General features: G+C 52.1%; 2 protein-coding genes across 2 annotated transcripts; one reads left to right on the forward strand and one right to left on the reverse strand.

Moving 5' to 3' along the window:
• Positions 1-1,981: 1,981 nt before the first annotated feature.
• INKA2 (inka box actin regulator 2) lies at positions 1,982-8,868 on the reverse strand. Its single transcript, XM_088538911.1, has 2 exons — positions 8,790-8,868; positions 1,982-2,845 (listed from the first exon to the last, which is right to left on the reverse strand). Exons 1-2 carry the CDS (start codon positions 8,823-8,825, stop codon positions 1,982-1,984), a joined length of 900 nt encoding a protein of 299 aa, XP_088395037.1. The 5' UTR covers positions 8,826-8,868.
• A 7,015-nt stretch (positions 8,869-15,883) lies between these two features.
• On the forward strand, positions 15,884-21,416 carry DDX20 (DEAD-box helicase 20). Its single transcript, XM_088538934.1, has 11 exons — positions 15,884-16,100; positions 16,178-16,272; positions 16,522-16,690; positions 16,969-17,083; positions 17,166-17,308; positions 17,664-17,802; positions 18,232-18,290; positions 18,535-18,617; positions 19,281-19,386; positions 19,496-19,597; positions 20,317-21,416. The coding sequence occupies exons 1-11, from the start codon at positions 15,884-15,886 to the stop codon at positions 21,414-21,416; spliced, it is 2,328 nt and encodes a 775-aa protein (XP_088395060.1).
• The last annotated feature ends 6,279 nt before the right edge of the window (positions 21,417-27,695 follow it).

Raw genomic sequence — 27,695 nt, forward strand, 5'->3', positions numbered from 1 at the left:
GCGGCGGGAGGCGTTTGCCGTAGGCAGGATCGTGGTTATCGGGAATAACCTTCTGTTGGGCGCAGGAGCAGCTGCGAGGGAATTGGAGCTTTCCTGTCCCCCTCTCGTGACGCGGATGCGAATGGCTGTTATCGGTGTCAAAGGAAGCGCAGGGCACTTGATCCTGCCCGGGCTTGACGCGGTCCAAGAATAGAATAGAAATCCGTGCAGCTCCGAACACCCGGCCCCGCCGCAGCGGGTTGGACCATCACGGCACCGCGCTTGGTGTTAGCCGCTCTCATCAAAGCTGCAGAACGCAGCAAGGGCCTCATTAGCGGCAGTCGTGGTGCTAGTTAGGTAGGTTTCATGCTCGGTAATGGGGAGCTATCTCATGGCAGCTTCGTGGAACTGAGAGGAGAGAAACACACTGTCATTCCAGGAGAAGTGACAGGGAAAAGCCCCAGCGCCAGCAGCAGGTCCCACTCGGCAGCCACGACGAGGGAAGGGAAGAGCCTGCGGGACACGGGGGAAATGAGGCTGGGAAAGTCTGGGACACTGCCCTGTTCGTGAATCCTCCGGAAGGAGCTGGTGGAGCTGGAAGGGCCCTTTGCCACAGGCAGGGTGAGCACCCATCAAAGAAAGAAAAAATCCTGCAGAAACAGCCTTGGAAAAATGAATGGGAGAGAAAACAAGTGGCCCTAAATCCCGAGCAGAGGAGAACAAAAGCTCAGCTGCAAGTCGGGCTCCTGACACCGCGCTGAGCCGGCTGCCAGCTGCTGCCCCGCGCCTCTCCTTGTATGGGCACGGCCGGGCCTTGCCGTGCGCCTATATTTAATTTCCAAGGGAAAAAAAAATCTCTCTCCATGCCTCTGCTCCGCTGGCCTCTGCCTTGGGAAGTTAAAACAGGAATGGAATTGCATGGGAAAAAAAAAAAAAAAAGTCACGCTATGTGCACACAGGCCCTTCCTAGGCTTGGAGCGGGCCGGAGAGGACAGCGGAGCCGTCCCCGGGGCCACGCGCGGGACGGGAGCCCCTGGAGCAGCCGCGGTCCCTGCGCCCGGCCGGGACGGGACACGACGTCCCCGGCTGCTCCCGGTGCCGGCACCGGAGCTGCCGCACGGTGGGAAACGCTGCGGGCCCCAAAGGAGCTTGTTCACAGCTGCCACCATCAGAGACCGTGCGACACCGCCCTGGGGACCGTCACTTTATTTGTGCCCTCGGAGAGCTCGACACCAAAGAACTTTGTTCCTTCAGGACTAGATCCACACACAGGAGCGAACGCAAAGGACAGCGACGGGTTCTGCAGCTCCGTGTCTTGGCGCGACAGCCCGGGGCAGCCATAGAAGGGGCAGCCAACCTGGCAGGAACCTCTGGGTGTCCCCAGGAACCTCCGAATTCAGAAGGCTCCGGGGAAGGGGAGGCACCAGCGAGAGCAAAAGGAAGAGCTGAAACTCCACAAACCCGGGCTCCAACGCCTGCCATTAGCAATCGTTCCAGTGCTGCAGTCTCATAAAGTCACACCTTTTTTCCTTCAACTTAAATATCAAGTGCTAGAGGTCAACATTCAGATCGCCTGCTCTGTAACCCCATTTTAAGTGCACATCAGTAGGAGCGGGTTTTAAAAAATTAGATATATATTTGAACACACACACGGGTGCATGCACAGTGAATGGGAGGTGCTGCCGGTGTTCCGGGCGGCCAGAACAAGCGTGAGGTCCCGTCCCCGGGGAGGACGCGCGGCCTTGGTGCCCCTCGGGCCGCCCAGGACACGGGTGACTTTGGCGAGCGCCGGCGCCGGGGACCTCCCGGTCCCCCCTGGCTGCTGCTCTCCGGAAAACGCTGCTCGGAGCAGCCGGTGCTTCCCGGAGGAGCCTCCGGCACCTCGGCCGGGCCGGGAGCGCGGGGCGCCCCGCGGAGCCGCGTTGGCTCCTGCCCGTCTGCAGCGCGGGGACGCCCCGGGCAGGGTGCGGGGACGCCCCGGGCAGGGTGCGGGGACACCAGCTCACACCCACACCGCCGTGTTCATGTCGAAGCCGGGCTGAGGGCAGTCCGCGGCGTCGGGGACCTTCTTGGTGCTGGGCTTGGCCGTGTCGCTGTGGCTGTCCGTGTTTGGGCCCCTCTCCGCCTTGCTGTGGCTGTTCTGCGCGTTCCCGTGCAGCGGGAAGTAGAACGTCCCCTTGAGCTTGCTCATTTTTTTGGATCTCTTGGAAATCTCCGGCTGTTTGTCCTCGGGCGGGAGCCAGCAAGGCTTCTCCTTGAGGAGCCGGTCTCGGTCCGGTCGAACGCTCCTCAGGAACTTCTTGAAGATGTTGGCGGTGAGGGAGAACTTCCTGCTGAGCTCCTGGGACCTGCTCGCGGCCAGGGAGGCTTCGCTCTTTTCTCCCTTCTTATCCAGCTCCGGCAGATCCAGCCAGTTCCCAACCAAGTCCGCAAAGACATTGTCCCCCAGCACCAGCGGCTGCCGGTTCCTGCTCTGGGACATGAGGGAGGAGGTCCAGTCGTCGGCGTCGTCACAGCCCTGGCACTGCCCGTGTCCCGGCGTCCCCGGGATGCCGCAAGGCCGATTCCTGCCTGGCTCCGGCGTCGCGTTGTGGCCGCGCTCGGCGCTGCCCGGGGCCGAGGAAGGGCCGAGGGCTGGACAAGCCCCATCCCCGCAGGAGCTCCGGGAGGAGGAGGAGCAGGAGGAGCCCCTGGGGCGGCCGCTCTCGGCAGGGCCGCGTGGGGCCGCGGGGGCGACGCTCCGGCCCCCCGAAATCTCCAGCTGCTCCAGGGCCGCCTGCACCTGCAGCAGCTTCAGCTCCTGCAGGGCGCCCATCATGCAGGTCATCTGCTCGTGCAGCCCGTCGCCCACCTCCTTCATGGACAGCTGCGGAGGGAGAGGAGAGGCCGTTAGCGCTGGGCGCGCGGCGCGACGGGAGCACCCGGCCAGGGCGTCCGCGATCCTCCCGCTCCCCTGCTTTGGAAATGTTCTGGACCCTTCGGAATAAGGGGAGCTGACAGAAGTAGTGGATTTTCTGACCTGACAACCAAAACAAATTGTTTATTTGAGTTTCCATTAATTGCTTGGCACAAGCCCAAGGCGGAGCACGGAGAAGGCTTCGGGCTGCCTCCCGCTCCGTGTTTTCCGCTGCTTTTGTTCCTTTTGTGCTGTGCAGCTCCCTGGAATCAGGAGCTGCAATAATGGCTAGACCTGTCACTGGGAATCTCATTCTGCAGCGCAGCGCTAGAATGCAAAAATGAAATAATCAGCACTAATAAAAATCACATTATGTTACTATATGTCTAAAGATTTCAGTGATCTGATTACAGGCACCCTCTCATCTGGAGGACAATCAAATAAATTCAAATGCACTTGATTTTTTTTTTAAACAGCAATCAACAACCTCTACAATTATTTCTAATAGAAAACAATCTTGCTGATTCCCAGCTAAGACTCTTAATAACAGTCCTGCTGCATCCCTAAAACGTGCAATAAGGCTCGAACTTTCTGTGTTAGAGTCCAAATATGCCTGTTTTTTCCCAAAGCAGCCAAGAGCCCCTTCCTCCCCTTCCCGCGTGTTGTGCCGGAGCTGGCTCGCGTTCCCGGCGGAGCCCGGGCTCTGCTCCCAGCAGCTGCCCCTCTTTCCGCAGCCGGGGAATGGGGAGGACCGGGAGCAGCCGGCGAGCGCGGGGCTGCAGGGGAGGCTGCGCCGGGGGCTGCAGGGGAGACCTCGCGGCAAACGAGCGGTTCCCAAGGTCTGTCGCGATTCTGTGCAACAACGGAGCCCTTCACGGTGAAGGACAGAAGCATCCTATGTTCTGCTCTACAGTGCCAGGCTCTCTCTTCTTCCTTCGCCTTCGTGTTTGCTCTCTGCCCGTGTCTTTGCCGAGGTCTGACCAGGCAGAAGGAGCAGTCATCCAGATCTGGGATGTGCGTAACGAGCCCGCCCAGTGCGGGAGCGTCGCGGCGCTTTCTGAGCACAAACCTCCAGCTCCGCTTCGAAACCCAGAACCTGCTTTTCAAAGATTTTTCAAAGCTTCCCCCAAGAAACAGACCCATTTCCCCAAACGAATGCCCCAGCTATGACAATATGGGAAAGATCTGTGCTCCGCTCTCTGATTACATTATCAAGTCTCTCCGACTATCTAATTTTATTAACATCAGCAAATAAAGCTCTGCATCTGCACATATGCAAATACCTCCCCCCTGCACAGCGGCGCTCTCAGGTTTCTGCTGCAGAAGCCCCGGCCATATGTTCTGCCGGCCCCAGACAAAACTATCACCTTACGCCCAGCTTTGCGGTAATGCGGCTGCCCCTAACCCCGCGCGCCGCCTTAACGGCATCTGCCTTAGCTGGGGCTTTGCGGGGAGCTGGATTTGGAGGCGGGGGCCCTCGCTGGGCCCCACTCGGGCGGCGCAGGGACACGGGCCCGCGTGGGCCCCGCGGCCGGGACGAGGCTCCCGGCACCTCCTTCCTGCTCCTCCTGCTTCCCAGGGAGATGCTGGATACCCAGGTCCAGACTGGCTTCTCCGAAGGAACCGGCTCCTGCGGGAAGGAGATCGGCTCCCTGGCGAGGGTCAAGGTGAAGCGATCTGGGCTGCTGGGGGGAAAAGTGACTGCAAACAATCCTGCAGAGCGGGCAGGGAGCGGAGCCGTGGCCTGGGCAGGAACGAGGAACCCCGGCAGCCCCGCTGGGTCTTTAGTCATGCGCTTGGTGTAGGAGGCATCAGGATTCGTGACGAACAAAAGTGCAGTTCCAAACAGAGCAGGAATGTGGCACGAAACCCCAGAGAGCCTTAATGTGTGAATGGTGAGAGGGACACGGCGGCGCTCGCTCCGTTATGCAAGCGCCGTTACGTAACGCAGCGCCCGGCCCTCGGGAGACGCTGCCCCGCGCGCGCGAGGGCTGCGAATGCCCAACCTGCTGCGGAAGGAGCCCCGTGGCGCTGCGGGGCGCCGCTCGCTGCACGGCCCGCGGCTCCTCGGGGATCGCCCCGCGTTCACGAACCCTCCGCGGCCTTGGTCTCCAGCCCGGGTGTGCAGGGAAGGCAGCAGGTCGGTCGGGTCAGGTGCCTGATCGGAGAGGCTTTGGGCTTCCCTATGAGCAGCTGCTTGGCAGCTCCGCTTCCAAGAAAAGCCACGGACAGCCCCGAGCCACCCGGAATTGCTCTGTGACTTAACCTGCTCGCACAGGGCCGGCCCGTCTGCCAGGGCCACCGCGGTGGTCAGAACGACCTGCCCGGGCAGCGTTGGACCCGACCGGCCGAGTTCCCTGTCCCGGGGCGGGGGAAGAGCCGCGGCGGTGCCGGCGGCGCCCGGGTCAGAGCAGCTCCGGGGGCTCCGCGCGGGCCCGGCACGGAGCGGGGCGCCGACCTCCCGGAGCGCCTCCGCACACCCGGAACCCAACACCTGAGCCCTGCCAAAAGGGGAGATTTCACTTGCCGCTTCCTATTTAAGAGGAAAATAAATACATTTTCAACACCCCTCAGGAACTGATGGTTTCCTGCTAGCATCTGCATTCACCGAGCCCTCAGTTCCCACTCAGCCCCTTGGGCTGCAGTTCTCTTTATTCCCAGTCCCTCTGCACATCTGGCCTGCCCGGGACTACAGCAGCGTTTTGCCGCTGACCGGAGAAAAGGAAGAAGCCCAGCGAGCCCATGAGAGCTGCAGCTGAGAAGATGAGCGCTGAGCGTGTTCGTGGCCATGGGGAGGAAGACAGCTGTCCAGGTCTTAGGTAAAAGCAATGCAATGAGAGGAAGTTATTGCGAAGAGAACAGGAAAGAGCAAATGGCAAATAGCAATTTGTAATAACAGTGCTGATAGGCAACAGACCCAGCAACAAACAATTGGTATTTAAAGAGGATGACATAAGAGCGACCAAAATTATTTTAGAACTGCTGAGCTGATCATATTGTTTCTGTGTTTTCCTTTGGGTAACTGATGGGATTAATCTTTAACGAGTCTGCATTTGTAGCTGGGCATAGCTCTTCAGCAAGAGCACTTCACGGCTCAGAGAACTTCCTTCCCGCTTGCCCTTGCACCTTGCTTTGCTTTTGCATCACTGTTGAAGGCGATGGTAAAACCTGGAGGTTGCAGCCCCATGCTCTGCTTGCCCTGCGCGACCTGGTCTTTGCAGTTCTTGAATGTGCAGCTGCAATTCCAAAATAATCCGTTTGCTTCCGTAGGAGTCTTCCCGCATCCGCGCCTGCTCCGGAGCGCGGGAGGGAGCGGACGGCAGAGCTCTGCTCCGGCACGGCACCGTCACCGCAGCGGGAGACGGGGGTTAAAAATAAAGGGGCTGAACGCTCGCCCAGACCAAATGTTCTGTTCCTGTAAAACGTTCATGGCGAGAAGCGTTAGACTGTCTACCAGAACAGGAACTATTTTAGGAAGGGAGTCAGACTCTCTATCAAACTCAACAATTTGGTGCATGATGAATGTGTCGGGAGAATGTTCAAAAGTTAAAGTGGTGTTTTTGGATAAAAAGCCTTACTTGAACACTATTTTTCCTAGCAGAACCAGTGCAAAGCCTGGATTTTTCCATAGCTTCCTCAAGAAAGATCAAAGTATGCAAAGTAAAGTTACAGCTGTGGCTAACTTGACCATGACCCCTCACCCCTTGCAGCCATCCAAACCCTAAGTGCAGGATAATCTATGGCAAAGACTAACCAGTCCTAGATAAATAATAAATGACTTTTTCTTCCTACTGCAGAAGAGCCTTGAAAACCCAATCCCGTTGTACATATGCTGATGTTACTAGGTATAAATGCAAATAATCTCTGTTTACAAAGGTAATGACATCCACTGAGTGACCCACGGAAATAAAACTGCTCCGTTCTAATCCTGTGCAAGACAATTCTTGTTACATCTGATCTTCTAGCTGAGATCGTATGTCTGTGCCTCAGAATGATGCTTACAGACCTAGAATCCAGCTGATAAAGGACTTTTAGGATTGAATTTAACTGCATTGATGGAAGGTTCGTACGCGCTTGCCCCACGAAGGCAGCTGAGCAGGGATGGAGCAGCACGGCGCGGCCAGCCCCTAACCCAACGATCGGAATTCTCACATTCCACATTCTGTCCGTAAATGTCAGGATGCTTCCCGGAGGAGGCGGATAAGGTCTCCTTTATTTTACAAACAAAGCTGCCACAGCCTGTTGGAAAACTGCATGAGGGCCGGTGTCAGCGCGGGGACAAGGCCCCGGGCGCAGGGAGCCCCACTCGGGTGCTGCTCTGCGCTCGTGTTCACTTACAGGGAACGGCTGTGTCAGCTGGGGCTCTCCTGGCTTTGAAGCATTTGCGTGTGGAAGCTTCTGAACGGATCCCCCTCAAAGGGACACCACACGTGCCAGCAGCGATCCGCTTGCAACGGAAAACGGGATCCGCTTGCAACGCCCTCGGGACAGGAGCGTTCTCACTGAGCACGATGGCTCACATTTATCCTGGGGAGCGCTGCGGGCGGCCGGACCTGGCCGGACCGTGTCCTTCCCACCAGGTCTCCCCCAGGATTCCTGGTTCTGGGGCACTGAAATCTGCAGACAAGACCCGCAGTGGGGAGGGCAGGGGGGGCACAGCCGGGCTGGGGCGCTGGGTTCCCGCTGCCCCCAGGGCAGCCGGCCCGGCTGCCTGTCACCCTGCTCCTGCTCCCCCGCTTTGAGGAAACGTGAAGCTAGTTCAGTTCCACCCTATCTTGACCGTATCGATTGTTTTAAACATGTTACTGCTGAGGATATCATCTGCGGTTATTTTAATTAACACAGTCCTCTTTAGTAAACGCAATCTCAGCTCCCTGAAGCGTTTCGGGGTGCTGAGCCCTCCCAGCTCGGGCCGTTTCACGGCTCCTCCCGGCCCCGTCCCAGCCCGCAGCCCCCGCTCCCGTCCCGGCGCGCGGGGCGAAGCAGAGCAGCGACCCGCGCTTTATCCCGCTCGGTTCCGTGCCGTGCCCGGCCCGAGCGCGGCCGGGGGAGCCGCGCGGGCGCCCGCAGCAGCCGGTCCCCGATCCCGGAGCAGCCGGTCCCCGATCCCGGAGCAGCCGGTCCCCGATCCCGCAGCAGCCGGTCCCCGATCCCGGAGCAGCCGGTCCCCGATCCCGGAGCAGCCGGTCCCCGATCCCGGAGCAGCCGGTCCCCGATCCCGGAGCCGGCGCGGACGGAACTTTCCCTACATTCGCCCGTCTCTGTGCCGGCCCCGGCGGCTCTGCCCGCTCCAGACCCCTGCAGCCCTGACGGGCAGCGGGACGGGAACATCCCGTCTCCGTGCGCGTTACACGGCACCCAGAGCGGCTGGAGTCAACCTCGCGGTAAGAGCTGAGCGGGGAGCTCTGTGCACAGCCAGAAACACCGGCCCCGCTCCCTGCCGCCCGCCCCGTCCCTTTTGTTGTGGCTCCGCCGCCGCTTTCCTCGGGTTTGGAGGCACCGTCCCGTGCGGCAGGACAAGCCCCGGCAGGTCCCGAGCGCGGTGACAAAGGCCGCCCCGGTGCCGCTCGCGCGTGGCCCTGCGGCCGCTTCGGGTCCCCCGCGCCCGCCCTGCCCGGGGGTCCCCGCGCTCCCCGCCCGCCCCTCGGTCAGCGCCGCGCGGGCGGCGGACGGGGCCGGCCGGGACGGGAGCCCCGGAGCCGCCGGGCGCGGGGGCCGCTGCGGGACGTGCCCGGGGGGCGCGGCGGGACCCCCCCCAGCAGCCATTTCCCGGCGGCGGCGGCGGAGCCCCGGCCGCGCCGAGCGCCCGCACAAAGGGCTTCCCGGCCGCTTCCCGGGCTCCCTCCCGGCCGCTTCCCGGCCGCTTCCCGGGCTCCCTCCCCGCCGCCCCCCGGCCCTCCCCGCCGCCCCTCACCAGCTCCTGGCGCAGGCGGCGCAGGTGCAGGTCCATGCTGGGCTCCGCGCGGCCGCTCCACGCGCGGGGAGGCGGCGCGGGGAGGGCGGGCGGGACGGGGCGCCGCGCCCCCCCCCTCCACGCGCCCCCCCGCGGCGGCCGCTCCGCGCTCCCGGCGCCCCCGGCCCCGCGGGAAGTTTCGGCGCTGGAAGTTGGTCCCGCGCGGGGGCCGCCGCTGCGGGGCAGCCCCCGCGAACCCGCCCGGCCCCGGCCCCGGCGGCGCTAACGGCGGAGCCCGCCGCGTTTCCCCCCGCTGCGCCGGAGCGGCCGGCCGGGCTGCCGCGCTCCGCCGCCTGCTCCAGCCGCGCAGGATCGGAGCCTCCCTCGGGAGCCAGCGGCTCCGGCGGCAGGAACGACCCGCGCCCCGGTGCCCTCTGCGCGGAGCAGCGCCCAGAGCGCCCAGAAACAGCCGCACAAACCTCTCCCACCGCCCCGTCCGCAGAGCAGCGGTTCTGCAACCTCCCTCCCCAGCAGTTTCATCCTCCCTCCCAATATTCCTCAAATTTGTGAGCTGGCCCTTCAGTGCTCCAGGGCTATCAAACATTGATTCTTCCAGCATCTCTCTCATTATTGGACAAATTTCCCTGTCTCTCAGCTCTTCTCAGGGTCTCCGTTTCCTGTGATCGTTCCGTCTCTTTCCAAGGATTTATTGCTCTGGGGCAGTGCGTGCAGTAACGTATGGAAGAAACGACCTTATCAGACAGGGAAGCGTTTCGGCAGGGTCTGCGGGATGCGAGTGGGACACCTGCCCATCTTGAGCCCGTTTCTAAAGCCTGAGCCAAGAACTGGCCGCGTTCCAAGCGTTGGTCGAGATGTGTCTGGTTTTGCTGGCCGCTTGGCTGCTCCCGGGGACCCGCTCGGCCGGTACGCGTGTCCCCATGGGGATGGCCGGTCCACGTGTCCCCATGGGGATGGCCGGTACGCGTGTCCCCATGGGGATGGCCGGTCCACGTGTCCCCATGGGGATGGCCGGTACGCGTGTCCCCATGGGGATGGCCGGTACACATGTCCCCATGGGGATGGCCCGTCGCGTGGCGCGTGTGAGCGCCAGGCTCCAGGTGGGAAGGCGACGGGAGGTGACGGCACCGCGGGGAGGTGATGGCACCGCCTGCCCTGGCACGACCTGACTTCTCTGCCTCCCACAAGGATTTGTTTGCAGGAAAAGCCATTTTCTGACCGCGGGTTTCTGCATCGTTTGGCTGAACTGAGACCTTTATTTCTGCTCTTTCACTGCTACCATTTTCTTTTACAATTCCCCATGGATTGTCTCACGCACTGGCCTTTGCTCTTCACGTTTGCAGCACCCGGGCTGAGGACGAGCTCCCTGGAGCTGAGCAGGGCCCGGGCTCAGCTTGTCCCAGGCGCGTTTGCAGGAGCAGCATTGCCAGGCGCGTTGCCATCGCGGAATAGACTACGGATGCGCATCCGGAGGGATGTGTGTCCGCCCGGGCTGCCACGTCCAGGCACAGCAGACTCTAGTACTGAAGTTTGGGCATCTAGAAAAACAGCATGAAATCAGACCATGGATTAGCCTATGCACAGGATGCTCTCCCCAGGGTTTTATTTAAAATTCCTTTCTTTTTCTAAATCATCTTCTTGCTGAATTGGTTTTAACTGATGCTTTTCACAGTGCTTTGAATATTCTAACACAAAAAGATACACACGTGCTTGTTTGAATCGCTAAGCCTTGGTTAAACAACACCATGTTGTTCAGCACGTGGTGCTTCCGGGAGGCCGGCTCCCCGCGGCCCCGGCGCTGGCAGTCCCAGGGAGCAGCGATAGAATCACTTATGATCATAGAATCACTTATAGTCATAGAATCACTTATAGTCATAGAATCACTTATAGATAGCCCTTGCGAGACAAGGAACCGCGTGATCCGTCAGCAGGAGCAGGGAGCAGCTCCGGCCTCCGCCTGCTCCTGTCTGGGGCTGTTGGTTTCACTGCTGTTTCAGCCTCAGATTTCGCTCCTGTCCAACGAGGCCAACGAAGGCATTTGCAGGTATGGAATGAAGGAAAGATGCGTCTCAAAACTGCTGGGAACTTGCAAGAGGAGAAAAATTGTTTTTTTTTTTCCTCAGTAGACTTTCCCCCTTAAGCAACGTTTTTCTCTTCTGCTCGGAGGACTGGTTCAAAGCAGCGGGGACTCTTCACGCCAGGCCCTCAGCTCCCTTCCATTTACAGTCCCTCCGCAGTGTGTCGATGGGGAGCAGATGGCGCGATGCAGAAATCAGGTCTCTGAGAAAAAAGAGTTGAGAATAAAACTCCTCTAAGCAGAAGCCTACATGGCTTATTTCAACATAAAATGAAAAACTGGGACCTGTGGGCAAAAATAGAATATGCCTTCAGAGCGGTGTACTCAGCTTACATAAAATGCCTCATTCCTTCCTATTCCAGAAAACATCCGGCCCTTCCCAGCTGACAGTTACTTTATCTCATTCGTTGTGTTTCAGTTCATTGATCTTGTTTCTCAGTGCTTGCACTTGGCTGTTCTTGTTGAACGAACATCCACGGTTATCTCTGCATTTTCTTCCCTTTTTCCTTTCCTGCACACCCAAGGCAAAGCTCTCTCAATTTCTTCCCAGGGAGGTGATGGTATGACCTGAATTGCATCCGTCCTTGTTTAAATCCAGCCAGGCACAAACAGCCAGCGCACACATGGGTGAGGGTCTAATGTCAAAAATTTAATTCTGTGCATGAGGAGGTAAATTCCGGTAGGTTACTCGTTGCATGAGCTGTTTGCACTGGAGAGCTTTGAAGACCCTGTGGTGCCCCTACCTCATTCACTTGTGTCAGACTGAAACTTAACTTTGCCCCAGCCAAAAGCCAGTCCATGACATTCTGTGTTATGGGGTAAGAATATTCCCTGTACTGGGAGAGGAAAACGCCTTATGCCATTCCCTGGGCTATGCGGTATTAAGGAACTGTGGTATCACCTCTCAGCTGGCTGCATTTTGGTGACCTAAATCTTATTCATACTAACTGAAAATAATTTAGCAAACTTTGGTATAAAACCTTATCTAAAATTATAGAGGGCTGTTATTTACGCTTGCTTTTCCCCCCTTCAACAACTGCATTGTACATTGCTCTTTTACATGTGTGTCTACTACTTCTATATAGTACAGTAGCATCATTCTGCATGCCAAAATTGCCAGCGTTTCTCCTGGAAGAGGAATGAAAACCTCCTTTTGCTCTACTCTGTGCCCATGTCCCTGTCAGCACCCAGGACGGGAGACATTCTGCATGAGCTCTGCAACTGTTCAGGCCTCCTCATCTCGGGAGCAAAGCTGCTGATCCGATGGGGACAGAACGTAGCCGCGTTCTCCACGGAGGAAGAGCGAGTTCCCGGGAATCAGCCCTGGTCTCCGTGGCGGCCGCAGCCCGTCCCGGTGCAGCCGGGATGATCCCGTTGCGCTCCGTGCGGTGCTCTGGACGGAGCAGGGCGATCCGCAGCGCTGGACGCAGGAGCGCAGGGGTTGGTGCACCGCGTGCTCGTCTGTTCCGTGGAACTGTTCGAGTCCAAAACATGCCTGATAACCAGCATTCTACTGAGGCACCTTGTGTACGCTCTGCGCTGAAACTCGGAGCCGAGGCACTCCTGGCTCACGGCAGAATATTCACGTTTTGAAATCAGCAGCTGCAGAGCCACAATCTGCAACAGGTACCGGGTTTAAGGCAGCAGCCGCAGATGAATTTCATTAGACGAGCAGGGAAAGCTTTTAAGATCTGAGCATCTGCTCTCCAGACGGACAGTCTGGTGTCCCCTGCGCCTGCCCCAGGACCGTCCCCACGCGGCACAGGCGGAATTGAACCCGCTTCGTTGTTGTGCCTGGCCAGGTGGGCACGTCCTGCAGCGCCTCTGGAGCTGTGTGGAACACCGGGTGCTGCGAGGACAGCAAAGGGCTCCAGGGCTGGTTAGGGGAATCGGCACAGCCCACGGATCCAGCCTGGGAATCGTGCGGGAGCAGAGGAAGCGGCAGAGCGGATCCGGCTGCGTGGAGCCGCAGGGAAGGAGGGACGGCGGGAGGGGGCCTCGGTGCGACCCAGCGCAGCCAAAGCCAAACGGAGGGGAACCAGGACGGTGCCGGTGCCGGTGCCGCTCCGCATGGACAGAACCCGGCGGCTGTGTCTCCCAAGGACCCCCCTCCTGCTGGACATGGAGAACATCATGTACAGAAGGAGCAGCCTCTTGTGGAATTCGGGCAATTGCGGCGTCTCCGTGGCCTCTTAACAGCGTCTCAGCACGGAGAGCAGTGACCTGTGTGTGCAAATCCCCGGAGCAGTGGCAGGACCGCAGGAAACAGGGAAGCAATTCCCGGTGTGGAGCTGGGTTATCCCCCTGCCCGTCCCTCCCGTGGGTGCGGACACTGCACTGCTCTTCACTGCCTGTTTAAATCTCATCAATTTAAGGGGGTTATGAGAGGCCGTCTTTAATCAAACCATTCGTTCTGTCCAGGTCTCCCTGTCTGTCTCTCCTCCCAGATTTATCCAGACATAATTATCTCATATTTGAGACTTATTTCCCCTTTAGGACCAACTGGGAATATCCACCTAAAAGCTGAACACTAATTGGAGGTAACAGGCTGCTGGAGCGCAGCGATCCCGTTAGCTCTGCCTCCCTCCCCTGCCATCTGTCCCTCCCGCGCGCACAGGTTTGCTCCCAAAGCAGAACTCGCCTCTTGTTTACACGTGTGACAGGATGGGGCCTGCTCTTGGTTGGTACTCAGATATTCGTGTAAAAAGATCATAATTAATACGAATAGGAATTTTGAGATTTTTTTTTGCTATCGGTAATATGATAGAATTTCAAAAGACTCACAGAGACTGCGCTGCACCAAGAGCCTTTAAGACTCACTCAGACTGCCTGGCAGCGCACAGACACTGCAGCCGTGGACGCACTCATGCAGTGGAAGCCACTGCTGAGATTTTTCCAATTCACCATGAATGGGATCCTCTAAACTGCAATGACAATAAAAGCTGATACGTTTAATTTAAGCACAATTTGAAATAAGTGCTCTACAGAAGGCGGTAAGTAGAGTGAATACAACAGCCTAATACAACGGGCCTTTGCTGGGGTGAACGCTGGGCTATTGTATTTCCAGCATCCCAGACTTGGAGTGTTTAACAGGAAACTCGTTCCTGCGCCCGGTCCGCCCTCCCGCCCGCCTTGAGCCGCGTTTTCTCTCCGTGCTCCAGACCCTGGCTGGTTAGCGCTCCTGCACCAGGCTCCGGATCGCTCCGCGCTGCTCCTGCTCCAGAGACGCTTCCTCCTCTGTGGTACCTGTGTTGAAGCTCTCGTGCTGTTCGTAGGACACGTAATCCCAGGAGCGGGTGAAAGGCTGCTTAGCAGAATGGCTTTATGTGCCTGCGTCTGAAGGATTGCTTTTATATAGAGTCATTAATTGCCTGTGTGTGGCTAAACGCACCTCTGAGCTGCACAGCGGGGAGTCAACAGGAGATGCTCATGTCGGTGAACGGTCCCCCCAGGAAATGAGCTGCAAAGAGCGTTGCAATGATTAGCCCCAGGCAGACAACCTGCTTCTGGCTAAAGCAGCCAACTCGCTGGCAGGGGGGCAGCGTCTGTCCCCTCTCCTAGTCCCTTGCAGCTTCCTCGTGATCCCGCGGAGGGAGTATCTGCTCCCGTCGCTTTTGAGATATCCTATTCCTAATAGGACAGAACTGCAAGGGATAAGGGAGTCTGCCAGATCCGCTGTGCAGGTGCATGCAGCAAGACGTGCTGTGAAGATGCAGCGAGCAGCGCGATTTCACTGAACAAAGTCTGTTTTCAATGTTGTGCAGACCACGGAGCTCCACATTGCGTGTTGGGAGCGCTTGGAAACGGGGGAGGTTGGAGGGGGTGCCGCTGTCTCACAGCTCCATCTACAAGCAAGAGACCCTTCCTTCCAAGGAGCACGGGCAGCAGGATCAGGAATTATGGCACTTTGTGGGGGAAAAGGAGGAAAATGTTGCTGGAGGAAAAGACGAGAGTGTGCAGCACCACACAGGGAGCCTGGAGAGGGCAGGAAGCCAAAAAAGGGGATGACGTAAGGAAAAGGAGTGGGTTTTGAATTCTTATGAAAAATAAAAGGAAGGAGATATCCCTACAGGGAGCAAGCAGTGGCATTAGGTAAGAAAAACTTAGTAGAAAATGGCCTTAGAAAATCAGAATTAATACATGCTGTACAGAGAAAGCCACAGTGAGAATTAATATTCCCCCCTTGGAATGTGATGAATCTGTTGGCTTTGGTAAACCAGAAGTTCATCCGTCATTTACTCTACTGAAAACCCAAACCCATTTAACACCGGACGCATCTGCCGGCTGTGCGGAGCATCCGCGGGAGCTGGTGACGGGGCGCGCTCCGCGGGCAGCCAAATTCGGTCCCCGAGGACGGCCCCGCTCCTCCGCACACACCAACCCACCCGTGGGGTTGACACCCCGTCCCACTCCTCCGCACACACCAACCCACGCAGCCGGACTGCGGGGAGACCCGGGGGAACCGGGCGCGGGATTCATCCCGTTGCTCCGGACGGCAGGGAAGGGATTTCAGACAGGGCAAAGCGCCGCACCGCTGCACTGCGTCACTGATGACGTCTGTCGCGCGGCCGCGACGCCTTTGCGCCGTTTTCCCCCGTTCTGGCGCGCGCGGCCGGTAACGCTCTGCCGATCAGCGCCCCCCCGCGGCGCGGGGCGGCCCCTCAGGGCGCGTGCGCGACGGGGCCCCTCAGGGAGCGCGCGCGGCCCCTCAGGGCGCGTGCGCGGCCCTTCAGTGCGGGTGCACGGCGGCCCCCTGAGTGCGCGTGCGCGGCCCCCTGAGTGCGCGTGTGCGGCCCCCTCCGTGCACGGCGCCCCCCTCAATGCGCTTGTGCGGCCCCTCAGTGCGCGTGCGCACGGGCCGTCCCTCAGTGCGCGTGCGCGGCCCCTCGGAGCGCGGCGCGGCCCCTCGGTGCGCGTGCGCATGCGCCGTCCCTCATTGCGCGTGCGCGTGCGCGGCCCCTCAGTGCGCGTGCGCGGCGCGGCGCACAAAGCCGCGCGCGGGCCGGACTCGCCTCCCGCCATGGCGGCCCCCGCGCGCTCCCCGCCGCCGCCCGCGCGCTCCCCGCCGCCGCCGCGGGCCCCGCTCCGCACGCGCGACGTCCTCGTGCCCGGCGGGCCCTGCGACTTCGGCTCGCTGCTGCTGTCGGCGCCGGTGCTGGCGGGGCTGCAGGCGGCCGGCTTCCAGCGGCCCTCGCCCGTGCAGCTGAAGGCCATCCCGCTGGGGCGCTGCGGCCTGGGTGAGGCGCGGGGCGCTGCGCCGCGGGGGCCGGGCCGGGCCGCGCTCGCTCACCGCCCTCGCGCCGCTCTCTTGCAGACCTCATCGTGCAGGCCAAGTCCGGCACCGGCAAGACCTGCGTGTTCTCCGCCGTCGCGCTGGACGCGCTGCTGCTGGAGTGCCCGGCCACGCAGGTGGGTCACGCGTGGGGCTGCCCGGCGCGCCCCCCCTGCAGCACCCCTGCACGAGGTGTGCTGCGGTGGAAGTCATTCTGGTTCGTGCTGGGGCTGTGTCGTTCAGCCCTTGGCAGCACGTGTGAGCCCCTAGCAGGCAACTTTATTGTTGATTGTGCTGTGAAAACGGAGGTGCCCGGGCTGGGTGCTCTGCCTTAATCGTTTGAATCGTCCTGCACCTCTCCAAGGCTCACCCTTTGCCCCTCGCAGATTCTCATCCTGGCTCCGACGAGAGAGATCGCTGTACAGATTCATGCCGTCATCATGGCCATCGGAATAAAAATGGAAGGTCTGGAGTGCCATGTCTTCATTGGAGGGACTCCTCTGAGCCAGGACAAGGTCAGGCTGAAGAAGTGCCACATTGCAGTTGGCTCCCCAGGTACGGGCACACCTCAGCTTACTCAACACTCCCACGCTTTGCTCTTTACAGTAGTCTGCGCTTTTGAAATCTTGGTATTTTTCTTCTTTTATTAATAGACATGAGTCTCAAAGGCCAGTGCTAAAATGATTAGGCTGAGTTAGAGATTATTCTGAATATGCCTTTTCAAAAAAGCTTGTTGAAAACCTTTTTAAAAGAGTAAGTATTAAAAGTCTCTCGATTAGAATGATTCAGTTAATATTTACGAAGCCTGGTTTACTTTTGTGTTTTTTTTGTAGGTCGAATAAAACAACTCATAGAGTTGGATTATTTGAATACTGCCAGTATCCGTCTCTTCATTCTTGATGAAGCAGACAAGCTTCTGGAGGAAGGTAGCTTTCAGGAACAAATCAAGTAAGAAAAATGTTCATCCCCCACACTTAACAGATGAAATGCATATTTGCCAGTCTTTCTCATAACCATCCTTCTTTGACAGCTGGATTTATTCTTCACTGCCAGCCAACAAGCAGATGTTGGCTGTTTCAGCTACTTATCCTGAATCACTAGCTGATGCTCTGACCAGGTACATGAGAGATCCAACGTTTGTGAGGCTGAACCCCACTGATCCGAGTCTCCTTGGTAAGTGTAAGGTTCATTTGATATAAAACAGACTAATAGGAATATAATAAGACCAAAGTATGCGCTTTAACACTTGTGATTTCTTATCGTTTTTCTTTGTAGATGAATCAATTAGTTCACCAAGTGTTTATTCCCAATATTGCTATATTAATTAATGTCATCGTTGATTTTTTAATGTGTTTTTTCCAAAACTTAAAACATTCTGCTCTTTTAAGAAAAGTATCCCGTAGGTTCTTACTTGGTACCTCTGTTTAACTTTGCATTTCTTCTAGTTGCAATGACATGAGTGTTTACAGCGACAATGGCTTTGATAAAGATAGGTGCTGTAGTATAATCTGATCATTTTTTTCCTTAGGCTTGAAGCAGTATTACAAAATTGTCAATTCCCATCCACTTCCTCATAAGACGTTTGAGGAAAAAGTCCGGCATGTGCAGGAGCTGTTCAGCAAGATTCCCTTTAATCAGGCCTTAGTCTTCTCAAATCTGCATAGCAGGTAATAAATCTGAAAAAAAATGTATGAAGGAAGCAGCTATAATAGTCATGAAATGTAACTTGGAAAGGCCTCAGAAGTAAAGCTCAAACTAAGCTAAAACTAAAGCTATTCAAATTTCATAACTGAAACAGTCAAAATGTGTAAAAACTATGAAACATTGAAAAGAATGTGTTTTGTCGTGATGTTGCCTTGTGCATTGTGTAGGCTGATGTGAGAATTCTTATCCCGTTGCACTTTCCCAGTGTGGTCTGCAAAATTTAAGGCAACTGATTTGGCCATAGGAGGAAACTGGCAATTTTGGGATGAAATACTTGTCTGTAAGCAATAGCTTGTTGTTAAAAAGGTCATATTGGCTGCTAGGGCTAGTATTGTTTTGATACTGCTAAGCAACTAGTTTATTTACAATTTCCATTGCGTGTGTCCTGTTAGGGCTCAGCATCTAGCAGAAATACTGACATCCAAAGGCTTTCCTGCTGAGTGCATTTCCGGTAAGTGTGTTTGGAATTTTGTGATTCTCTAGGTTGAAGTTTGTGCATACATCTGACCTAAAATGGGAATGTTCAGTGTAAAAGTTTGATTTGTAGCTTTGTAGTCTTGAGATCAGATTTTGATTGATCTCCTCTGTGGTTTACCAAGAAGTGTTTTGTAGAATATGAAGAGCAAGAAACAAAGGAAGATAATCTGTTTATAATGTTTATATCAATTTCTAAATGTTTATTTTTGTCTGTGTAGGTGGCATGAATCAAAGTCAGCGACTTGATGCTATGGCTAAATTAAAACAATTCCACTGTAGAGTTCTTATTTCCACAGACTTGGTGAGTTGGTATTTGGTAGCATATGTAAGATTTGCATAGAAATTTATTTCTCAGCATTAAATTTGACTTGGAATTGAATGCATCTTAAACATATTGATAAAACATGTGACTGAAGAGTACTGTAAGGCATGCTCTCATTATACAATAGAGAAATTGTTGTTTCTGAAACAGATGAGAAAGGGTAGAATTTCTGTTGGATTATAGAGATTTGGAGATTTTTTGCAGTGGAATAGAGGTGGTCGCACAGTAGCTTGTTTTGTACAGTGTGCTTCCCAACAGTAAAACCTCAAGCAGCTTTAGGTGAAGCAGGGGTGATGTTTCTTGTCTGAGACTTGAACAGCTTTTATTGTGGTTGGTGGTTTTTGTCTTCAGCTACTAGCTTGGGGTTCTGTCATGCTGTGGATTAGAGCTTTTGGTGTTGGGAAGAAATACATTTGTATTTGTCTGTGCAGAAGTCACAAGCAACACGATCCTGCAGTCACACAGTCCCCATGTTCATCCTAGTTCTGTGTGTATCAGAGCTGACTGGAGAGTTGGCCGCTGTGTAGCGTGTTGCAGTGAATAGAAGTTACTCAAAAAGCACTTAGCCCTCAGTGTGTTGGGATATCTCTTGAGAGATTTGCTCGGTATATTCACTTATTCTCTCCTCTTGTTTTTCCCAAGACATCTCGTGGAATTGATGCTGAAAAAGTGAATCTGGTCATCAACCTGGATGTTCCTGTGGATTGGGAAACATACATGCATCGCATTGGCAGAGCTGGACGCTTTGGTAAAACAATGACATAATGTCAAGTTACTGAGCTTGAGCTCTTTTTCTTTTTTTTTTTTTTTGGCGGGGGGAGGTCTCGTTGGGTAACTGTTTCTACTGTGTACCATAGGAACTCTGGGTTTGTCTGTGACATACTGCTGCCGTGGAGAAGAGGAAAACATGATGATGAAAATTGCACAGAAATGTAATCTTCGACTTCTTCCCTTGCCAGGTATGTCGTGCCCTGGGAGTGCAGCTGTGGTATTTTGTCGGCTGTTTTCTGCTGCTAATTCAGTGCTCAGTGCAGTCCCCAGGGAACTGAGAGCCACCTCCCCTAACAAAGGCAGCTGTGTTAATTAGTGCAGCCAGATGGTTGGCACCCAGTGCTGCTGACCTGCTGTGAATGGGCAACTGCTGCAGCTGTGCAGGGCAGGGGAACTTGAGGAATGTCCGTGGGTCTGGGCATAGAAGGAGCTTGGCATCCAGCTGCTGTTCAGGCATCTACATAGCTACATGGATTTCCAGAAACTGTCCTAACACAGAAGCAAGTTACAGAACAGCAGTTCTTGTCTAGTACTAAGCCTTTCTCAGGCTGTAGTGAAAGAAAGAAAGAATTGGAACGACAGACTTGCTGCACAGGCTTTGTCAGAAGACCAGGTGTGTTTTGCTAGGAACTTACTTATCCTTCCTCATGTTTTAGTCTGAGTACAATATGCTAGAAAGCCTGTTCATAGTCCGTTGCTTATTGTGTTATTCAAGCTTCTTGATGACTTCTGTGAAGAAAATGTTCTGGCTATTTGAGCTCTTTCAAGAAGTGAAAAGATGAGTTTATAGCCCTGGCTTAACATCCTTTACTGTATTATTGGTGGTTCTGTAAAGCTTGGCTTTGTTGGAGTTGCTTTGTTGGAGGGCTGCACTTACTGAGTGCCTGCTTGTTTCCCTCTCATGCAGAGCCCATTCCTCCTGGAATGATGGATCAGTTTGAAGGTTGGGAGGTAGAAGTCAAAGCTGCTGCACACACAGATGCTTCCGTGAGTTCTGACACTGTGCTGCCTGGCCCAGAGGAACCGACAGAGCCACCAGCCCAAAGTCACGTGGCAGAGATACCCCGGGCTCATCCTGATCTTCCTCGTGATCGTCCTGTGGACAGGCCAAAGAAGACTCCGAAGCAAAAAACAAAAAGATGCACAAATTCAGCAAAAATAGAAAAAAGTAACCCGCAAACTTCCAATTGCAGCACAAAACAGAGGAATCAAGTAGGAGCTGTCTCCAAAACGGAGATACAAAATATTGCTAAGGCTGCAGATGAGGATGCCTTAGATCTTCCTAAAATTCCATGCTTGTCAACTTTCAAAACCCAAAGGCACAATGATTCCTGGAGTTTCTCAGAGTTTGTTGAAGACTATGAGTATTTCCTTAAAGAAGGACTGGAGAGGGATGTGGAAATTTTAAGAAGTTACTCAGGCCCGGAAAAGCCATGTGCACTTCCCAGAAATGGTGCTGTAGAGTGTAAAGATGTGGAAGATACTGTAGAGGCAGTAGGAAATGATGATGTGTTTGTGGATAGTGATAGTTCGTACAGTTCCAGGGCCTCCTCTAATAGCAGGGAAAATAACTCATGCTTTGAAGCGTTCTCAGATGTACCAGAAAGGAATGTTCCCAGCACAGGTCAGAGTTTTACAAGCTTCTCTCCTGCGCCAGAGGAGCCTCAGGAGCCATCACAAGTGTCAAAGCCAAATCAAATGAAAAAGAAAGTTCTGAAACAAAATGGTAAACAGAAGAGAAGTAATTACCACCAACTCCCTAGCCCACATCTGGAAGAAACTGAAGACAACAGCTCGGGCAGCCCTTGGGGTGACTGTGTTCCTGGCTTTCCCCATGAATCTTGGAATTACAAGAAGTACTGGAGATCTTACTATCAAGCGTGGCAAAACTACTACGCTGCGGCGTCTCGCAGGCACTACAGGAACAGCTACAGCCACTTCAGCTGCGCGAACGCCTTCCACGTCAACGCGGTGTATCTGCAAGAGCTGCTGAGAGATGATGGTTGATGCTGCTGCTGGGCTGGTGCAGGGAATGGACCTACCTGCAAGTGTAACTGCAACTCCGGGGACGCGTTGTTTAAGTTGGAAGAAAAATATGTTGTCTTTCTTTTTTTTTTTTTTTTTTTTTTTTTTTTTTTTTTGAAAAGCAAGTTATATCTAGGCAAATGTTTATATGCATTCCAAGTGATGGTGTTACAACAAGTTCTCAATAAACAGAAATGAATGATACAGCTGGATGTTCACTTGCAATCTTTAAAATAAGAGGTAAATGAAGATGGAAGGCAGTCACTTATGTGTAAGAAGTCTCAGTAGAAAGGAAAAAATTCTAAACCCATCTCAGTTTTATTTGTTTTGTTTTTTTTATATAAATTTTAGGTGAATGTGAATTCACCGAAGTTGCTGCTTATAGCTAGAGATCTTAAACAGAAGGCAATGACTGTCTGCCAGTTAAGCAGCAGCCATTCTGCATCTCACTGTATATATGGATAATTTTAGTCAGGTTAATTAACACTATATAAATAACAGCTAGGTGTATCACAAGCTGTGCAGTAGAGGATGGTTTAATTATGTGTAATATGTGCAGCTATCATAATTGGTCTGTCTCTATGGATGCAGCCTTATCAGACTTGCCACGCTTACTAGAAAGCTTTAATTAGATATGAAATTACTTATTAATACTAAAACTAATTAGTATTTCCTGTTTGGGTTGCAGTGTTTTTGAGTCTAGCTGTGTTGAAGCAGGAGAGGTTCAGGAGTACTGCTTGGCTTTAGGATATTGGTGCTGGATTGACTCTTCTGAGCGACTCTCAGAATTTATTCCCACCTTTATGTTTGGGATCGCTGAAGCAGTTTTTCAGTGAAGCAGAATTCCTTTTGAGAAATGTAAGTTTTCATTCCGATGATTTAAATAAATCCCTGTGTGTGTTCTAAATGTTGTTGCAGTGCTAGCTGTAGATCCTGCGAGGACCCTGCTGCTGCTTTTGAGAACTTCCCGTGAAATAGTGGCTCCAACCTCTATGGTACCCACTTCAGAGTCTTCGCTCGGCAGGAGAATTGTGAAACTAGCATAAGAGTAGCATAGAAATTGAACATAAAATTGGGTGTGATCTTTACCCTCCGCTACGGGCGTTTGCTCCCTTCAGGTAAGGAAAGGGGGTCCCCTAGTGGGTGTCAGCTCTTCTGCAAGCAGTAAAACGCACTCGTGTCAGTTGGGATGTTAGTAGGAGCTGCTGGTAGACGTTGGAGCTCCTGTAATAATAGAACCCAGTTTCTATTTAGAGTATTTTGACATTTTAAAATAATTAATACCTTGTAAAGTGATGCTTCCCTATGGTTAAATATGAAATCCATTTAACCTGTTTTGCCCTTGAAGCGAACTGACTGTCTGCAGATTAGAATGCAAGACTTCATTCTGAAGAGAATTTGTAGGGCCAGACTGCCTCTTTTAAAAGAATAATGTAAGGTGTGCTTTTTAAATTTCCTAACGCTTTAGGAAAGGTGACTTTGTCCCTTTTTTGTCTTGTTGTGTCTTTTGTCTTTGTCTGCCTCCTTGTGTCACAGCAAAATTGTTGCAACTGTCATTCAAAAGGAGATTCCTTTAAGAAATACACTTAGGTCTATACACTGCTGTGCTATCATGTCTGTTTTCAGCAGTGGTCATACTGTTGTCATTAATTATGGTTTTAAATACTAAGAACTTTCAAATAAGCAAAGGTGAGTGACTTGGGTCAAACCCCAAAATGCTCCCAAAAACCCTCCCGAGTATTTTTTTTTGAAGAAATCTACAGCCTCGTCTTAGTATTTGTGGCACATACTCTGTTTAATCCAGATTGGATACATCAGGTACAGCAGTGGCACAAGACTCAATACTGTAAATGATATACAAGTTTCAACATATGCACTACAATTCCAAAAGAAGACAACAGGAAACTTGGTTCTTCTAGAAAGTTGTTCTCAAATGAAGCTACCTGCAGTTTTATACAGTACATTTTGTATCTGTCCTTTTTGATGTAAGCAAAGCCCATTTATTATAGTACGAAAATAGAAAATAATAAGGTTGAGAGCTTATGACGAAACTCCTAAAGAAAACACCAATGCATTGGAATGCCTTACTAATCATCAAAAATATTCCATCACATGTTTAAGGTATTTCATTGGTCCGGGGAGCTCCTGGGAGCTCTGGTCAGAGTTGCAACACAAGTGAGAAGAGCATTCAGTGGGGTTATTCTCACCCACGCAGCTGTGTGTATGACTAGCAGTAGTTAAAATCATAATAGAAAGACGTGCACACACATACACAAAACTAACAGACTATTGACTGAAAACAAAACTGGAGAAGGAATTTTCACAAACTCTTTGTCATCTGGTCTTTTGATCCTCCCAAAAGCTTTCTGGCACAGTTTTTGCACTCTAAATGGTAGTAGTAGTATTTCTCTACTAAACTTTCTGCAAAGTTCTCTAGAGTATTTTGTAAATGTTCATGAATTAAATGTCCCTTATGGAAAAAGAGGTATTAAATTCTGTATAATTTGTATAACTGGCAAAGAGAGGTGAAATGACTTCTTCGAGGTCACTTAGTGATTCATCAAGACAATTAGCAATAGAACTGCGTTCCTGATGCTAATTTCCTTAGCTGCAGTCAGTCTGCACAACGTCTTGGGATTAATTTAAAGTTTTAGAAGAACAGAACTATTACAAAAGGCATTTATGGCATCATTAAATATGAAGCCTAAAAATTTGAGTTCTGAAATCATGTTTAGTGCAGTTGATCAAAGTGTTGAAGACATATAAGTAATTTTTGAATGGGTTAAGATATGTTTGATAAGTTGCGTGGAAAAGGTGTATTATTCACCTAACTGTAAAGGCAGAATAAAATCTTCAATTTAAAGCTACAACATTGAGACATGTTCTGAAACTATCCATGAATGCTGACTTGTAACTGCTGTAGTCTGGCATAGATAATCCATTGAAACAAGATCAAAGGGATGTTGCAGTTTTTAATGTATTGAATCTGCTTTATAGTATCTATGAGATACAATAAGTTTATATCCTTTCTACTTACAAAAGCAAAATATTTGAACAAACACTTCTTCCTTTAGCTGGTACTAACTTGGCTTTCATGCATATACCTCTAAAGCTATCTAAATTAAAGTGGTAAAGGGCTGGTTTGCAGTACCAGGATGTTATAAACCTTCAGGTTAAGCAAGTAGCATTGGTTCAAAATAAGTAGCTCTGAGATCTGTTTTAAAATAAAAGTGACTTTCCAGTATAACCTTTTGAATTATAGATTCACTTTTATTCTATGGCCTTTTGTGTTGCTTTTCTCCACTCTAACAGTGATAATTTTTTGACATACAAGAGTACTCTGTGGTATAAGGACTTGCTGTAGAATGTTTTATATCCTTCTAATGTTTGTAGGTGGCTAACTTGTCATGTGGGAAGCAGAATAATTTAGCATGATGCAAGAGAGTATAATGACAACAAGGGAAAGAAAATAAGGGAAGAATTGCAGCTGAGTATCAGGGGAGAACTCCTTGACATTAAAGTCTATTAGTCTGGAATAAGCTTTTAAGGGAAGCTGTGGGAGTCTTCTCCCTGGAGAATATTGCATCTGATCTAGAAAAAGCAGTGCAGTATATTGACCTGGATGATTTGTGCTAGCATGTGGTGGATTATGCTTTTTTGTTGTTAACTTTTATGTGCTAAGATGTGTTTTCTGTGGCCTCTTCTTTGTGCATATCCTAGGATTTTGAAGGAAAAGAAAAATAAATGAGGTGGGTTTAAGAGTGTAGATGGCAGTGAAAGCCTGGCTGGGAAAGGTATTTGTCTTTATACTTTGCCAGTTGGGTGTTTCTTTATAGAATGTGCTTGGTTTTATTAGCAGCCTAATGCCAGCTGAGGAGAGAGAAAATGTATCAGTGGAACATGCTGAAAATTGGAGAATATACTATTCTCCCAAGAAGGATTTTTCAGAGAAAAAAAAATGCTCAGAGAAAGGTGTTGCTCCTTTGGTATTTTAATATTGTTTTATAAAGAGGAAAAAAATAAGAAAAAAAAATAAGCCCCTTCTACTTGGTTTTTGTATAAACAATCCATTTTTCCTTCGTTATGAAGAAAGATTACAAAATGGTGCAAGGAACTGGGCGGAAGAGGAAGGCGTTTGAAACGAGCAGCGCAGTGGCTGTTCCTTGGAGCAGTCCCACTGAGCGGGTTATTTTGCGCTCTCTGCCTTTCAGACGCTGGTCAGGAGCGGAACCTCCCCGTGCTCCCGGGTGCAGCACAACGCCTGAAGAAGCTCCCTGCCACCTGCACCGGCTGTGACGGAGGCTGCGGGGGCAGCTCCTTGGGGTTTGTGCCCCAACAGTGCAGGTATCTCGGGGGCGATGTTGGTTGAACTGGGCAAAACTGAGGACTACGGGAGAAAACGGTCCTAGTCCTTCAGTGAAAGTCCTGGGGTAGGAATTTCCAGGTCTATTTCAAAACTGCGTTTAAAGGAGGTAATATCTCCATTTAAAATATTCCCAGCCTCATTCCTCTAGGCTTCCTTAATTTTGTCTGTCCTTATTTTCTGAAAGTCTCTGCTGTGCTAGTGACTGCGTGGGGCAATACCTGCTAAGTTAATGGTAGAAGAGGCAAGCTGCTCATTTTTGAACAAGGATAACAATGTTGTCTACCACTGCACAGTAAATCGGGGAAAAGAAAGGCAGCACTGAGAGTCCACGTTGTGTCCCTGGCTCTTTGCAATCACTTATCCTGTGCCCTGGAAGGGGACAGCAGAATACAGCTTGGTAGCATTACCCCTCATTCTGTGCTAGTGGAAAGGAGGGTGGAAGTGGTGGGGAACAAGGGCTCTGATCTATAAGGCTGAGGGTGTTCAAAGGAACAGCAGATATCATGAAGTTAAACAAAGCAAAGGAAAGACTAAAACACCAAGAAAAAACTCAATAACGGCAAGATTTACTGCAGAATAACCTCCTACAGGAAGCAGCAAAGGCAGAGTATTTTAGTCATTTAAAACAGGACTAAACATAGTTTTGGATAACATAGTACAGCTTTGCAATAAATGACTATAAGCTAATGCAGCTATTGAAGGCTTAGCCATAGCCCTAATATTCCTAGAATGCTGTAGGTTTCTAAGGAGGGTATTGAGTTAATACATCAGCACTGAGTCTGCTTTATAGACTACTAGGTTAGGAACGCTAACAAAGCGTATTGCTAGCTCATATGTTTAAGTCAGCGTGTGCATCTACTTATCTATACATGTAGGGGTGTGTGTGTTTGCTTATATGTGTGTGTATATAAATATTACATCAAGATAGATTATGAAAGATGTTTTTTAAAAAAAAAAAAAAGAAAGAAAATCCCCTTGCTGAATTGGTTTCAAACAAGCTTTGAATAACTCTGTTAATGGTGTCGTACTGGTAGATCCCTGTCAGAAAGGGGCTGCTGGAAACGCTTCCTTCTCTATCCCTGGCGCGCAGGTCCGAGGGTTCCAGGGCCCGGCACAGCAGGGCGGCCGCGCGCGGCCACGGGAACCACCCGGACCGGGACGGGGCTCGGGAAGCAGGAGCAGGTAACGCTGTTCACGGCTCTGCCGGCCGCGATCGCGCCCGGAACGGGAACGGGGCTTGAGGAAGGCAAAGAAAAAGGCTGTTTTTCCTAGAGGGGGAAAACAGTTATATTTCAGGACCTTGTATCTCCTGACAGTACACTGTTCTAGGAGAGCTGTAGACAGATTGGTTAGAAGTGTTGGCTTCCTGGAAGTCAGTTACTCACAGGTTTTGGTTTACCAGAAGTGTGACTTTTCCCCAAACAAACGTGTAGAATTGCCAAAGAAAGCTCTGTCTGTCCAACCTTAGCAAGTGTTTCCAGACTCCAGCACTGCTCCCCCTTGTCAGAGGGTGCCCACGATGGAGCCTGTGCCAGGACTGGCCAACTAAAATGACTAATCTAGCTTACCCAGCAGCACTGATGAGACACCTGGAGCCCCAGGACTGCAAAACGCCAAACACTCCCTGTCCATGCAAGGTATTTGGCTCTAGGGTTAACTGTTACCAAGCATAGATCCAGACATTATTTGGCTACTATTTACAAGGGGTTGTATGTCCAGTGCTAGCAAATTCATATTATAGAAAACAAAGCCAAAAGGCATAGGCATACATTACAGGGAACAGCTGTCAGACTTATGAATGCTTGAAGTAGCCGAGTTCAGTGCTTTCTCATTCTTTACCATTTTTGTGTACAATATTAAAAAAGAATCCTATTTTTCTTTTTTTAAAAATACAG

This window comes from Tinamus guttatus, unplaced genomic scaffold, assembly GCF_059628265.1.
Source record: "Tinamus guttatus ecotype Peru unplaced genomic scaffold, ASM5962826v1 Tinamus_guttatus_pri_ptg001272l, whole genome shotgun sequence".
Lineage (NCBI taxonomy): Eukaryota > Metazoa > Chordata > Aves > Tinamiformes > Tinamidae > Tinamus > Tinamus guttatus.